Below are 15,077 nucleotides of genomic sequence, written 5' to 3'. Positions count from 1 at the left end.
GCCTTTTCAACCAATGGTATGCCTTACAACACTGTCAGCCAGACATTGAGTACACCTGTACCTCAATGTGTGTTGACCTATTTGTCCCTCTTCTAACAGTCTGCAAAGTCGAGAGTTAATTACCACTAAACAAGCATTTCACATAAAACCTGTGTGGAGAACCATGACATGTACTTTGGGTGTGTCATAACCCATGACATGTGCTTTGGGTTGGGTAAGGACAGGAAACTAGTATGACCTCTGACCTTTATCAGGCTATAGAACCATTTTCCATAGTGAGTACTGACTTACACACTTGTCTGCCATATCAGTGGAAGACCAGTTGTTTTGTTGACAAATGTTTGCCATTGCTTACTGTCACCAAGGCCCACAAGGATCAATGCGAGCAGGTAATTAAATGCAAGTCCAGATGCATGAATATTCATGTTCTGCAGGGTACAAGTTACCACTGAAAAAATACATGTCTACACACATACAGAGCACGGTCAGAATTCACAAAATGGACTTTAGACAGTCCATCCCTCTTAAGTGGTGATGTGAGCAAGTATGCCCCTTCTCAGAGGTGATTACCCGCTAAGGAGTATGCCCCTCTAAGAGGGTAATCACCACTGACAAGGGTCATACCCCTTGTCAGGGATGATTACCCTCTAATGAAGTATGCCCCTTGTTAGTGCTGATTACCCTCTAAGGAGCATGACCCTTGTCAGTGTTGATTACCCTCTAAGGGGTATGACCCTTGTCAGTGGTGATTACCCTCTAAGGAGTATGCCCCTTGTCAGGGGTGATTATTTTTTTTTTTTTTTTTTTTGATTGGTGTTTTACGCCGTACTCAAGAATATTTCACTTATACGACGGCGGTCAGCATTATGGTGGGTGGAAACCGGGCAGAGCCCGGGGGAAACCCACGACCATCCGCAGGCTGCTGACAGACCTTCCCACGTACGGCCGGCGAGGAAGCCAGCATGAGCTGGACTTGAACTCACAGCGACCGCATTGGTGAGAGACTCCTGGGTCATTACGCTGCGCTAGCGCTTTAACCGACTGAGCCACGGAGGCCCCCCCTCTAATGAAGTATGCCCCTTGTTAGTGCTGATTACCGTCTAAGGAGTATGCCCCTTGTCAGGAGTGATTACCCTCTAAGGAGTATGCCCCTTGTCAGGGGTGATTACCCTCTAATGAAGTATGCCCCTTGTTAGTGCTGATTACCCTCTAAGGAGCATGACCCTTGTCAGTGTTGATTACCCTCTAAGGAGTATGCCCCTTGTCAGGAGTGATTACCCTCTAATGAAGTATGCCCCTTGTCAGTGCTGATTACCCTCTAAGGAGTATGCCCCTTGTCAGGAGTGATTACCCTCTAAGGGGTATGACCCTTGTCAGTGCTGATTACCCCCTAAGGAGTATGCCCCTTGTCAGGGGTGATTACCCTCTAATGAAGTATGCCCCTTGTCAGTGCTGATTACCCCCTAAGGAGTATGCCCCTTGTCAGGGGTGATTACCCTCTAATGAAGTATGCCCCTTGTCAGTGTTGATTACCCTCTAAGGAGTATGCCCCTTGTCAGGAGTGATTACCCTCTAAGGGGTATGACCCTTGTCAGTGCACATTACCCCCTAAGGAGTATGCCCCTTGTCAGGGGTGATTACCCTCTAATGAAGTATGCCCCTTGTCAGTGGTGATTGCCCTCTAATGAAGTATGCCCCTTGTCAGAGGTGAATACCCTCTAAGGAGTATGCCCCTTGTCAGGAGTGATTACCCTCTAAGGGGTATGACCCTTGTCAGTGCTGATTACCCCCTAAGGAGTATGCCCCTTGTCAGGGGTGATTACCCTCTAATGAAGTATGCCCCTTGTCAGTGGTGATTGCCCTCTAATGAAGTATGCCCCTTGTCAGAGGTGAATACCCTCTAAGGAGTATGCCCCTTGTCAGGAGTGATTACCCTCTAAGGGGTATGACCCTTGTCAGTGCTGTTTACCCCCTAAGGAGTATGCCCCTTGTCAGGGGTGATTACCCTCTAATGAAGTATGCCCCTTGTCAGGGGTGATTACCCTCTAAGGGGTATGACCCTTGTCAGTGGTGATTACCCTCTAAGGAGTATGGCCCTTGTCAGTGCTGATTACCCCCTAAGGAGTATGCCCCTTGTCAGGGGTGATTACCCTCTAATGAAGTATGCCCCTTGTCAGTGGTGATTGCCCTCTAAGGGGTATGCCCCTTGTCAGGACGGATTACCCTCTAATGAAGTATGCCCCTTGTCAGTACTGATTACCCTCTAATGAAGTATGCCCCTTGTCAGTGCTGATTACCCCCTAAGGAGTATGCCCCTTGTCAGTGGTGATTACCCTCTAAGGGGTATGCCCCTTGTCAGTGCTGATTACCCCCTAAGGAGTATGCCCCTTGTCAGTGGTGATTACCCTCTAAGGGGTATGCCCCTTGTCAGTGCTGATTACCCTCTAAGGAGTATGCCCCTTGTCAGTGCTGATTACCCCCTAAGGAGTATGCCCCTTGTCAGGGGTGATTGCCCTCTAATGAAGTATGCCCCTTGTCAGTGCTGATTACCCCCCTAAGGAGTATGCCCCTTGTCAGTGGTGATTACCCTCTAAGGGGTATGCCCCTTGTCAGTGCTGATTACCCTCTAAGGAGTATGCCCCTTGTCAGGAGTGATTACCCTCAAAGGAGTATGCCCCTTGTCAGGGGTGATTACCCTCTAATGAAGTATGCCCCTTGTCAGTGGTGATTGCCCTCTAATGAAGTATGCCCCTTGTCAGAGGTGAATACCCTCTAAGGAGTATGCCCCTTGTCAGGAGTGATTACCCTCTAAGGGGTATGACCCTTGTCAGTGCTGTTTACCCCCTAAGGAGTATGCCCCTTGTCAGGGGTGATTACCCTCTAATGAAGTATGCCCCTTGTCAGGGGTGATTACCCTCTAAGGGGTATGACCCTTGTCAGTGGTGATTACCCTCTAAGGAGTATGCCCCTTGTCAGGAGTGATTACCCTCTAATGAAGTATGCCCCTTGTCAGTGGTGATTACCCTCTAAGGGGTATGCCCCTTGTCAGTGGTGATTACCCTCTAATGAAGTATGCCCCTTGTCAGTGGTGATTACCCTCTAATGAAGTATGCCCCTTGTCAGTGCTGATTTCCCTCTAAGGGGTATGACCCTTGTTAGTGCTGATTACCCTCTAAGGGGTATGACCCTTGTCAGTGCTGATTACCCTCTAAGGGGTATGACCCTTGTCAGTGCTGATTACCCTCTAAGGGGTATGACCCTTGTCAGTGCTGATTACCCTCTAAGGGGTATGACCCTTGTCAGTGCTGATTACCCCCTAATGAAGTATGCCCTTTGTCAGTGGTGATTACCCTCTAATGAAGTATGCCCCTTGTCAGGGGTGATTACCCTCTAAGGGGTATGACCCTTGTCAGTGGTGATTACCCTCTAAGGAGTATGCCCCTTGTCAGGGTTGATTACCCTCTAATGAAGTATGCCCCTTGTCAGTGGTGATTGCCCTCTAATGAAGTATGCCCCTTGTCAGAGGTGAATACCCTCTAAGGAGTATGCCCCTTGTCAGGAGTGATTACCCTCTAAGGGGTATGACCCTTGTCAGTGCTGATTACCCCCTAAGGAGTATGCCCCTTGTCAGGGGTGATTACCCTCTAATGAAGTATGCCCCTTGTCAGTGGTGATTGCCCTCTAATGAAGTATGCCCCTTGTCAGAGGTGAATACCCTCTAAGGAGTATGCCCCTTGTCAGGAGTGATTACCCTCTAAGGGGTATGACCCTTGTCAGTGCTGTTTACCCCCTAAGGAGTATGCCCCTTGTCAGGGGTGATTACCCTCTAATGAAGTATGCCCCTTATCAGTGCTGATTACCCCCTAAGGAGTATGCCCCTTGTCAGTGGTGATTACCCTCTAAGGGGGTGTCAGTGCTGATTACCCCCTAAGGAGTATACCCCTTGTCAGTGGTGATTACCCTCTAAGGGGTATGCCCCTTGTCAGGACGGATTACCCTCTAATGAAGTATGCCCCTTGTCAGTGCTGATTACCCTCTAATGAAGTATGCCCCTTGTCAGTGCTGATTACCCCCTAAGGGGTATGCCCCTTGTCAGTGGTGATTACCCTCTAAGGGGTATGCCCCTTGTCAGTGCTGATTACCCTCTAAGGAGTATGCCCCTTGTCAGGAGTGATTACCCTCAAAGGAGTATGCCCCTTGTCAGGGGTGATTACCCTCTAATGAAGTATGCCCCTTGTCAGTGGTGATTGCCCTCTAATGAAGTATGCCCCTTGTCAGAGGTGAATACCCTCTAATGAAGTATGCCCCTTGTCAGTGCTGATTTCCCTCTAAGGGGTATGACCCTTGTTAGTGCTGATTACCCTCTAAGGGGTATGACCCTTGTCAGTGCTGATTACCCTCTAAGGGGTATGACCCTTGTCAGTGCTGATTACCCTCTAAGGGGTATGACCCTTGTCAGTGCTGATTACCCTCTAAGGGGTATGACCCTTGTCAGTGCTGATTACCCCCTAATGAAGTATGCCCTTTGTCAGTGGTGATTACCCTCTAATGAAGTATGCCCCTTGTCAGGGGTGATTACCCTCTAAGGGGTATGACCCTTGTCAGTGGTGATTACCCTCTAAGGAGTATGCCCCTTGTCAGGGTTGATTACCCTCTAATGAAGTATGCCCCTTGTCAGTGGTGATTGCCCTCTAATGAAGTATGCCCCTTGTCAGAGGTGAATACCCTCTAAGGAGTATGCCCCTTGTCAGGAGTGATTACCCTCTAAGGGGTATGACCCTTGTCAGTGCTGATTACCCCCTAAGGAGTATGCCCCTTGTCAGGGGTGATTACCCTCTAATGAAGTATGCCCCTTGTCAGTGGTGATTGCCCTCTAATGAAGTATGCCCCTTGTCAGAGGTGAATACCCTCTAAGGAGTATGCCCCTTGTCAGGAGTGATTACCCTCTAAGGGGTATGACCCTTGTCAGTGCTGTTTACCCCCTAAGGAGTATGCCCCTTGTCAGGGGTGATTACCCTCTAATGAAGTATGCCCCTTATCAGTGCTGATTACCCCCTAAGGAGTATGCCCCTTGTCAGTGGTGATTACCCTCTAAGGGGGTGTCAGTGCTGATTACCCCCTAAGGAGTATACCCCTTGTCAGTGGTGATTACCCTCTAAGGGGTATGCCCCTTGTCAGGACGGATTACCCTCTAATGAAGTATGCCCCTTGTCAGTGCTGATTACCCTCTAATGAAGTATGCCCCTTGTCAGTGCTGATTACCCCCTAAGGGGTATGCCCCTTGTCAGTGGTGATTACCCTCTAAGGGGTATGCCCCTTGTCAGTGCTGATTACCCTCTAAGGAGTATGCCCCTTGTCAGGAGTGATTACCCTCAAAGGAGTATGCCCCTTGTCAGGGGTGATTACCCTCTAATGAAGTATGCCCCTTGTCAGTGGTGATTGCCCTCTAATGAAGTATGCCCCTTGTCAGAGGTGAATACCCTCTAAGGAGTATGCCCCTTGTCAGGAGTGATTACCCTCTAAGGGGTATGACCCTTGTCAGTGCTGTTTACCCCCTAAGGAGTATGCCCCTTGTCAGGGGTGATTACCCTCTAATGAAGTATGCCCCTTGTCAGGGGTGATTACCCTCTAAGGGGTATGACCCTTGTCAGTGGTGATTATCCTCTAAGGAGTATGCCCCTTGTCAGGGGTGATTACCCTCTAATGAAGTATGCCCCTTGTCAGTGCTGATTACCCTCTAAGGAGTATGCCCCTTGTCAGTGCTGATTACCCTCTAAGGGGTATGACCCTTGTCAGTGCTGATTACCCTCTAAGGAGCATGACCCTTGTCAGTGGTGATTACCCTCTAAGGGGTATGACCCTTGTCAGTGCTGATTACCCTCTAAGGAGTATGCACCTTGTCAGGGGTGATTACCCTCTAATGAAGTGTGCCCCTTGTCAGTGCTGATTACCCTCTAAGGAGTATGCCCCTTGTTAGTGCTGATTACCCTCTAAGGAGTATGCCCCTTGTTAGTGCTGATTACCCTCTAAGGGGTATGACTTTTGTCAGTGCTGTTTACCCTCTAAGGAGCATGCCCCTTGTTAGTGCTGATTACCCTCTAAGTAGTATGTCCCTTGTCAGGGGTGATTACCCTCTAATGAAATATGCCCCTTGTCAGGGGTGGTTACCCTCTAAGGAGTATGCCCCTTGTTAGTGCTGATTACCCTCTAAGGAGTATGCCCCTTGTCAGCAGAGCATACACTGTGAGCAGTATGGTCCTTGTCAGCTGTGCATGCCCTTGTCAGTGGGGCAAGCACTGTGAGGAGTATGCTCCTTGTCATTGGTTCATGCACTGTTAGTCCACATATAGGTATATGTGTGTTCATATAGGTCTTCTTACAATATCTACATGTACATCTACACGCATGTATATTGCCCTGTAACTTGACACTCTAAGATGTGTGTTCTGAACAGCACTCATTTTACATACAAATAGATCTTCCAACTTAGACGAAGGGGGGGGGGGATGGGGGGTGGGGATGAAGGGTGACTGGAAGCTAGGCAGGATATCTCTGGTTAAGCCAGTGTCCTAACTTTCCAGCCTCCACTGTACAAGGAAAACAGGATATACAAAATAAGAGACACCAACAACAGAAAAACAAGTTTGTTGCTTGTCCTTGTGGCAAGGACACCACCATGTGATTTGTGCAAAAAGACCACAACAACCCGTTGGACATAGGTCTAATTTTTGCCCACAATGAATATCACACAATGGAAAAAAAAATCACATAGCCAAAGAAATACAAACAGCTACATATCAGCACACAAAGTAACAAGTCCTGGAAATTTCCTTCCTTTTCGTTTATGTTGTAAGAATTTTATCCTCTGTGATGCCACTGGGTTTGTGCGCTCTGTAACATTATGACTCCACACTTTTGTTAAGCTAAGAGAACCTTTTGGATCCAATGTGGATTGGCTATCTGTGATTTAGCATCCCAAAAGCCACATACATGCATGTATTTCAGACAGCTGCCATTTTTTTCATATGTTGCAAGATATCACAGTACAGGTGCAGCTGGGTGCTAATTTCACTCTGCTTTAACCCAGCAGCAGTGGGGACAGGTATTATTAAAGTCCTCATGCCCTACACACTGCCTGACTGTCCACCACTTCAGTGAATCTCAGCTCCATTCATACCTGGGGCTACATATACATTGCACAATACATATTCTATGCCAGGAATCTCGGAATGTTCAGGTGGGACCAACATTACCTTGAGCCATTAAAACCTAGTCATACAATATTTTACATCCAGGGACTAACAACTTCAGGGACCAAGCACAAACTATCCTCATGAACAGTGAGACAGTAGTGATCAGCACAAACTATCCTTATTAACAGTGTAGGCAGTAGTGATCGACACAAACTCTCCTCATTAACAGTGTAGGCAGTAGTGATCAGCACAAACCATCCTCATGAACAGTGTTGGAAGTAGCCATCGGCACAAACTATCCTCATGAACAGTGTAGGCAGTAGCGATCAGCACAAACTATCGTCATGAACAGTGTAGGCAGTAGTGATCAGCACAAACCATCCTCATGAACAGTGTTGGAAGTAGCCATCGGCACAAACTATCCTCATTAACAGTATAGGCAGTAGTGATCGTCAAAAACTATCCTCATGAACAGTGTAGGCAGTAGTGATCGGCACAAACTATCTTCATGAACAGTGTAGGCAGTAGCGATCAGTACAATCTATCCTCATGAACAGTGTAGGCAGTAGTGATCGACACAAACTATCCTCATTAACAGTGTAGGCAGTAGCCATCGACACAAACTATCCTCATGAACAGTGTAGGCAGTAGTGATCGTCAAAAACTATCCTCATGAACAGTGTAGGCAGTAGTGATCGGCACAAACTATCTTCATGAACAGTGTGGGCAGTAGCGATCAGCACAAACTATCCTCATGAACAGTGTAGGCAGTAGCTATCGGCACAAACTATCCTCATGAACAGTGTAGGCAGTAGCGATCAGCACAAACTATCTTCATGAACAGGGTAAGACAGTAGCGATCAGCACAAACTATCCTCATGAACAGTGTAGGCAGTAGCTATCGGCACAAACTATCCTCATGAACAGTGTAGGCAGTAGCGATCAGCACAAACTATCCTCATGAACAGTGTAGGCAGTAGCGATCAGCACAAACTATCTTCATGAACAGTGTAGACAGTAGCGATCAGCACAAACTATCCTCATGAACAGTGTCGACAGCAGTGATAGACACAAACTCTCCTCATTAACAGTGTAGACAGTAGCGATCGGCACAAACTATCCTCATGAACAGTGTAGGCAGTAGTGATCGGCAAAAACTATCTTCATGAACAGTGTAGGCAGTAGCGATCAGCACAAACTATCCTCATGAACAGTGTAGGCAGTAGCTATCGGCACAAACTATCCTCATGAACAGTGTAGGCAGTAGTGATCAGCACAAACTATCTTCATTAACGGAGTAGGCAGTAGCCATCGGCACAAACTATCCTCATGAACAGTGTAGACAGTAGCGGTCGGCACAAACTACCCTCATTAACAGTATAGGCAGTAGTGATCGGCACAAACTATCTTCATGAACAGTGTAGGCAGTAGCGATCAGCACAAACTGTCGTCATGAACAGTGTAGGCAGTGGCTATCGGCACAAACTATCCTCATGAACAGTGAGACAGTAGCGATCAGCACAAACTATCCTCATGAACAGTGTAGGCAGTAGTGATCAGCACAAACTATCTTCATTAACAGTGTAGGCAGTAGCGATCGGCACAAACTATCCTCATGAACAGTGTAGGCAGTAGCGATCAGCACAAACTATCCTCATGAACAGTGTAGGCTGTAGCGATCGGCACAAACTATCCTCATGAACAGTGTAGGCTGTAGCGATCGGCACAAACTATCCTCATTAACAGTGTAGGCATTAGCCATCAACACAAACTATCCTCATGAACAGTGAGACAGTAGTGATCGGCACAAACTATCCTCATTAACAGTGTAGGCAGTAGCCATCAACACAAACTATCCTCATGAACAGTGAGACAGTAGCGATCAGCACAAACTATCCTCAATAACAGCGTAGGCAGTAGTGATCAGCGCAAACTATCCTCATTAACAGTGTAGGCAGTAGCGATCGACACAAACCAACTCCAGCAAGGTTCAGTCATGTTTTTCTTAAGGCACACTGCCTAAACACAAGCCAAGTGTACACATGTATGTGAGGAACTGATAGCAAACAATACACTGGGAATATCCATAAGAGTGTATATTTCTTTTACCATACTATGTGTTAGCCATGGTGCTAGGGGGGACCTGTAATTTGCTAATATTTATGCATTTACATGGACAGTTACAATACAACCATGACTGATGTAAACAGACAAGAGGGCATATTTCACCTGTCACATGTGACCGTTTGCTAGCTGTGACGCTGTTGTCCGTTTTTTGCCCTGTATGACTGTAGCCAGTATACCTGGCTTTTGGGTTAATCCCTTGACAGAGAACTGATTAGCCTAAGTGTAAAGAGTAATGACTTAACACAGCTTACTCCAAATTCTACAGAACACAAGTCTATTCATAAGACTTTAATCACAATACTGTTTTGTTACTGCATTATTATGAGAAGTTCCACTTTGATTATGAACATAATATCTTCACCAGAACTTTGTGAATATACAAAAAATAAAAAACCGACTGCTCTGACCACCTGACAGGCTACAGAGGCCTTAAAATCTTCACCATTCAAGACATATACCTGAATTTTGTGAATATTTTAAAAAAAATACTTGTTTTGACCCCCTGGACCATTCATTACAAGACACCTCACTTAGAAGATCATATTTATATTTCCCACTGATCCTATATACATGTAGATATATAGGGAGGGGAAAATGTGAGGAGGGGAAAATGTGAGGAGGGGAAAATGTGAGGAGGGGAAAATGTGAGGAGGGGAAAATGTGAGGAGAGGAAAATGTGAGGAGGGGAAAATGTCTGGGGGGTGGGGTTGGTGGGGGGTAATGTCTGGGGAGGAAATGTCTAGAGGGGAAAATGTCTGAGGGGGAAATGTCCGGAGGGGAAAATGTCCAAGGAGAGGTTGGGGTTGAGAAATGGCCTTCATTTGTTCCCAACACCCCCGGCCCCAGTCGGCCAAACCAGTTCAGTCTGTCCCCCACAGAGATCTTTTTAAACAGGGATGATCCTTGATGTCACTGCTGTAAGCCACTTAATTTCCAGAGTGACCACTGAAGCATTAAGAAATCTGTACTTGTTTACCCCAAAGATGTTATTACACATGATAATCTGCACATTAAAAAATAAAACCAAAGCACTTTATGTATTCTTTAAGCATTCTTTCTTGGCTCCACATGTACATGTATGTAATACTGCTATTAAATCTTAAAATCTACACCACCAACATCTGTCACTGAATCAAATGACTCTGCCACCACAGACGTTTGACTGAACTTGAAAGACATAGCCTTTTCAGTAATGGTAATGAATGTATGTGAGTGTAAACATGGCATGTGTGTAAACATGGCATGTGTGTAAACATGGCATGTGTGTAAACATGGCATGTGCCACTTATTTAGAATGAGCAAATCAAACATCTCCTGCCACAGATGTGTGTTCAGGTCTGTCAGTAGCCCACTGATGCTCTGACAAGCCAGACTAGAGGGGGTGGACCTGTAAAACCCTTGATCAGCCTTGCTAGAGGATGACAGAGGGCCAGTATAAGGATTGATAAACCTTGCTAGAGGGTGATGGACCTGTATACCGGTTAGCCGTGCTAGATGCCGATGGGCATGTGCCCGATTCAGTATGTACCTGAGTCAGGGTCTGTGTGTGCTTAAGTACAATAAGTGACTCCCTGGGCAAAGAAAGATGGGTCAAGAACAGGTAGAGAAGGTAGATCTATGTCAACATGATTTTATGATCTAACAAAAACCCTGTGCGAGACCACACAAAAGCAATATTTCTTTTACCATTCCATGATCCTGCTAGTCACTAACCATCCATACATGTGATACATATGAGAACACCCTGTATAAAGTGTATGAACTATCAAGTAGCATTTTATATCACAGTAAGTCATAAATAAAGTCAAAACAAAAGCCATAACGCAGACATTTGTACATGTCTCTTGTTTATAAGCAATGTTTTAATTTCAGATGTAAATGGAAAGCTGAAATTAATTTGTTTTAGTCATGGATTTAGCCTGAATTTGAAATCAGGTTTTTCTCCTATTTTCCCTTTGTCCCCCATGTTAATTTTGTCAGGATAGGGGATCTCAAAGACACTGACACCCCCTGGCTAAATCTATGGTTTTAGTTGCATTTCTAACCTCATTTCTGAGAGTAGACAGTTGTGCGTGAAGTTTCTATGCAGAAAGATCATTTGATCTCTTGGTGGAAAGTAATGACCACATGTTTTTTAACACTTGTAATATATTTGTGAAATCATCTTGGTTCAAATTCCATAACCATATTGAGTTGATACAAGAAAGAGAAATTAGAAAACTTGCGTTACTTTTCGAGTTAATGTAGAAACAGGCAAGATGTCATTTCTTACAGCAGTATATGTCAACTGTCATTCACAATTGATTTTTTTTTTAGTTGATACTGAGCTTTAGTTTACTGAAAACAAATAAAACACAGTACACATTCATCTGATTATATTTATCCGTAATTAACATGTTTCAGTATGTGAAAAGAAATCAAAACCTGCGCTTAATTTACATGCCATAATAATATGCACCAAATAATAATGTACCAAAACACAAAACGTTAAATATGATACTGACACTGGACTTCAGCTAAAAACCACAGGGGCACAGAATGGTAGACCAGCTAAAAACCACAGGGGCTCAGAACGGTAAACCAGCTAAAAACCACAGGGGCTCAGAACCGTAGACCAGCTAAAAACCACAGGGGCTCAGAACCGTAGACCAGCTAAAAACCACAGGGGCTCAGAACGGTAGACCAGCTAAAAACCACAGGGGCTCAGAACCGTAGACCAGCTAAAAACCACAGGGGCTCAGAACCGTAGATCAGCTAAAAACCACAGGTTGCTCAGAACCGTAAATCAGCTAAAAACTACAGGAGCTCAGAACCGTAGACCAGCTAAAAACCACAGGGGCTCAGAACGGTAGACCAGCTAAAAACCACAGGGGCTCAGAACCGTAGATCAGCTAAAAACCACAGGAGCTCAGAACGGTAGACCAGCTAAAAACCACAGGGGCTCAGAACCGTAGATCAGCTAAAAACCACAGGGGCTCAGAATGGTAGACCAGCTAAAAACCACAGGGGCTCAGAACGGTAGACCAGCTAAAAACCACAGGGGCTCAGAACGGTAGACCAGCTAAAAACCACAGGGGCTCAGAACGGTAGACCAGCTAAACACCACAGGGGCTCAGAACCGTAGACCAGCTAAAAACCACAGGGGCTCAGAACCGTAGACCAGCTAAAAACCACAGGGGCTCAGAACCGTAGACCAGCTAAAAACCACAGGGGCTCAGAACGGTAGACCAGCTAAAAACCACAGGGGCTCAGAACCGTAGACCAGCTAAAACCACAGGGGCTCAGAACGGTAGACCAGCTAAAAACCACAGGGGCTCAGAACCGTAGACCAGCTAAAAACCACAGGGGTTCAGAACCGTAGACCAGCTAAAAACCACAGGGGCTCAGAACCGTAGACCAGCTAAAAACCACAGGGGCTCAGAACCGTAGACCAGCTAAAAACCACAGGGGCTCAGAACTGTAGACCAGCTAAAAACCACAGGGGCTCAGAACCATACTTTAGTGTCATAAAGTAACACATTTTAATTACTACAGGAGCCTGCATGCTATAGTTCTGTGCCTTGTGCGAAAAATCTGGGGTCTGTTTAACAAAACGCACATAACATTACATGCACCTAACATCCATGGTGTCCAGTACTGTAGGCATTACGATGCCATGGTAGTTACATGAACGTAGTGCTAGGTGTCCAGTACTGTAGGCAATATGATGCCATAGTAGTTACATGCATGTATTGGTAGGTGTCCAGTACTGTAGGCATTACGATGCCAAGGTAGTTAAATGAAAGTAGTGGTAGGTGTCAAGTACTGTAGGCATTACGATGCCATGGTAGTTACATGCATGTAGTGGTAGGTGTCCAGTACTGTAGACATTACCATGCCAAGGTAGTTAAATGAACGTAGTGGTAGGTGTCCAGCACTGTAGGCACTACAATGCCAAGGTAGTTAAATGAACGTAGTGCTAGGTGTACAGTACTGTAGGCATTACGATGCAAAGATAGTTATATGAACACATTGCTAGGTGTCCAGTACTGTAGGCATTACAATGTCATGGTAGTTACATGAACTTAGCGCTAGGTGTCCAGTACTGTAGGCATTATGATGCCATGGTAGTTACATGAATGTAGTGGTAGGTGTCCAGTACTGTGGACATTACGATGCCATGGTAGTTACATGCACGTAGTGGTAGGTGTCCAGTACTGTAGGCATTACGATGCCAAGGTAGTTAAATGAACATAGTGGTAGGTGTCCAGTACTGTAGGCACTACGATGCCAAGGTAGTTAAATGAACATAGTGCTAGGTGTACAGTACTGTAGGCATTACGATGCCAAGATAGTTATATGAACATACTGCTAGGTGTTCAGTACTGTAGGCATTACAATACAAAGGTAGTTACATGAACATATTGCTAGGTGTTCAGTACTGTAGGCATTACGATACAAAGGTAGTTACATGAACGTAGTGCTAGGTGTCCAGTACTGTAGGCATTACGATGCCAAGATAGTTATATGAACATATTGCTAGGTGTTCAGTACTGTAGGCATTATGATCCCATGGTAGTTACATGAATGTAGTGCTAGGTGTCCAGTACTGTAGGCATTACAATGCCATGGTAGTTACATGAACGTAGCGCTAGGTGTCCAGTACTGTAGGCATTATGATGCCATGGTAGTTACATGAATGTAGTGCTAGGCGTCCAGTACTGTGGGCATTATGATGCCAAGGTAGTTACATGAATGCAGTGCTAGGAGCGCTTTGTGAAATGGGTCACTGCTATATTTGTCAGGCGAAATCTTCATGTAGAAAATAACAAGTAATGATGACTGACGTAGATGAAAAATTTGTGGCTGGCTCCAAAATTTGTATCACTGTGGGCTGTAGATTGTGTTTAAGGTCAACACACTGATTAGCTGACATAAAGCCACTAGATATACCAGTGGTGAACATTCTTCAATCATGGTTTGTGGTAAGGGTCGCAAGATAAAGACAAGATAAAACTACCCGACAACAGAATCTGAAATATTGTTACAGGTGTATACATGAGTACACGAGTGTTTTTCAAAGAGCACATAATCTCTTCCTGTCTAGGCACCTAACTCCAATATCTACTACAGCCTGCACTCTCTGCCACGTGTTGTATAGTCAGTCTGTTTAATCAAACTTAATTCACCGGCGAGCGGCATTTCAAGTTATGCCGCTCTCATAGTAGGCAAAGGCAAGACCTAGCAAGTTTCACATTTCCCTTTCACCAGTGGAAAGACAAAAAACAAAAGCAAAACAAAATACTGTCCTACTTGAGAGGTTTTGTACAACTACACTCCTTACCTGCCCAGTTATGCCCGTTATCAGGGCTATTTTATGAGTGGGTCCGTCACCAGTTACTGTTCCCTTGGAAGCCATTTTTGTGTAATGTTAACAACGATCTCCTACACCAAACAGTTTTCAGCAAATGCGCTCCTCTCACTGATATGTGGAGAAAGCACCACAACGTGGTGATCATATTAGGGAATCCCGTCACACTCCTTACAGTGCATGTACCCGTTTAGACGATCGCGTTATAACGCTGCCAACATAAGACATATTTGACCTTTCGAATTTGTACGCCACGCGTCGTTTTGTGTAGGCTAGCCTCATCGCTCATGCCTAACGCGGGACTACGATCAACAAGTATCAATAAAAAGACTATAGGCGTCGGTTGAAATCATGTCATGCACACTGTAGATAACAGGGAATGCATATGCTATGTAGAAATTCATAGA

The 15,077-nt window shown here is 45.5% G+C and overlaps 1 protein-coding gene across 1 annotated transcript in view; it reads right to left on the bottom strand.

Annotated features, from left to right (window-relative positions):
* LOC135465555 (GDP-mannose 4,6 dehydratase-like) overlaps positions 1-14,772 on the bottom strand; it is a 44,899-nt gene extending 30,127 nt beyond the window's left edge. The window contains exon 1 of the mRNA XM_064742797.1: positions 14,644-14,772. Coding sequence (XP_064598867.1) covers positions 14,644-14,718 — 75 coding nt within the window. The 5' untranslated portion in view covers positions 14,719-14,772. The remainder of the gene's footprint in view (positions 1-14,643) is intronic.
* Positions 14,773-15,077: the final 305 nt, after the last annotated feature.

The sequence above is a fragment of the Liolophura sinensis genome, chromosome 5, assembly GCF_032854445.1.
Source record: "Liolophura sinensis isolate JHLJ2023 chromosome 5, CUHK_Ljap_v2, whole genome shotgun sequence".
NCBI classification, from domain to species: Eukaryota; Metazoa; Mollusca; class Polyplacophora; order Chitonida; family Chitonidae; genus Liolophura; species Liolophura sinensis.
The sequence above is the reverse complement of the archived record's forward strand: the minus strand, read 5'-3'. Positions and strand labels throughout refer to the sequence as shown.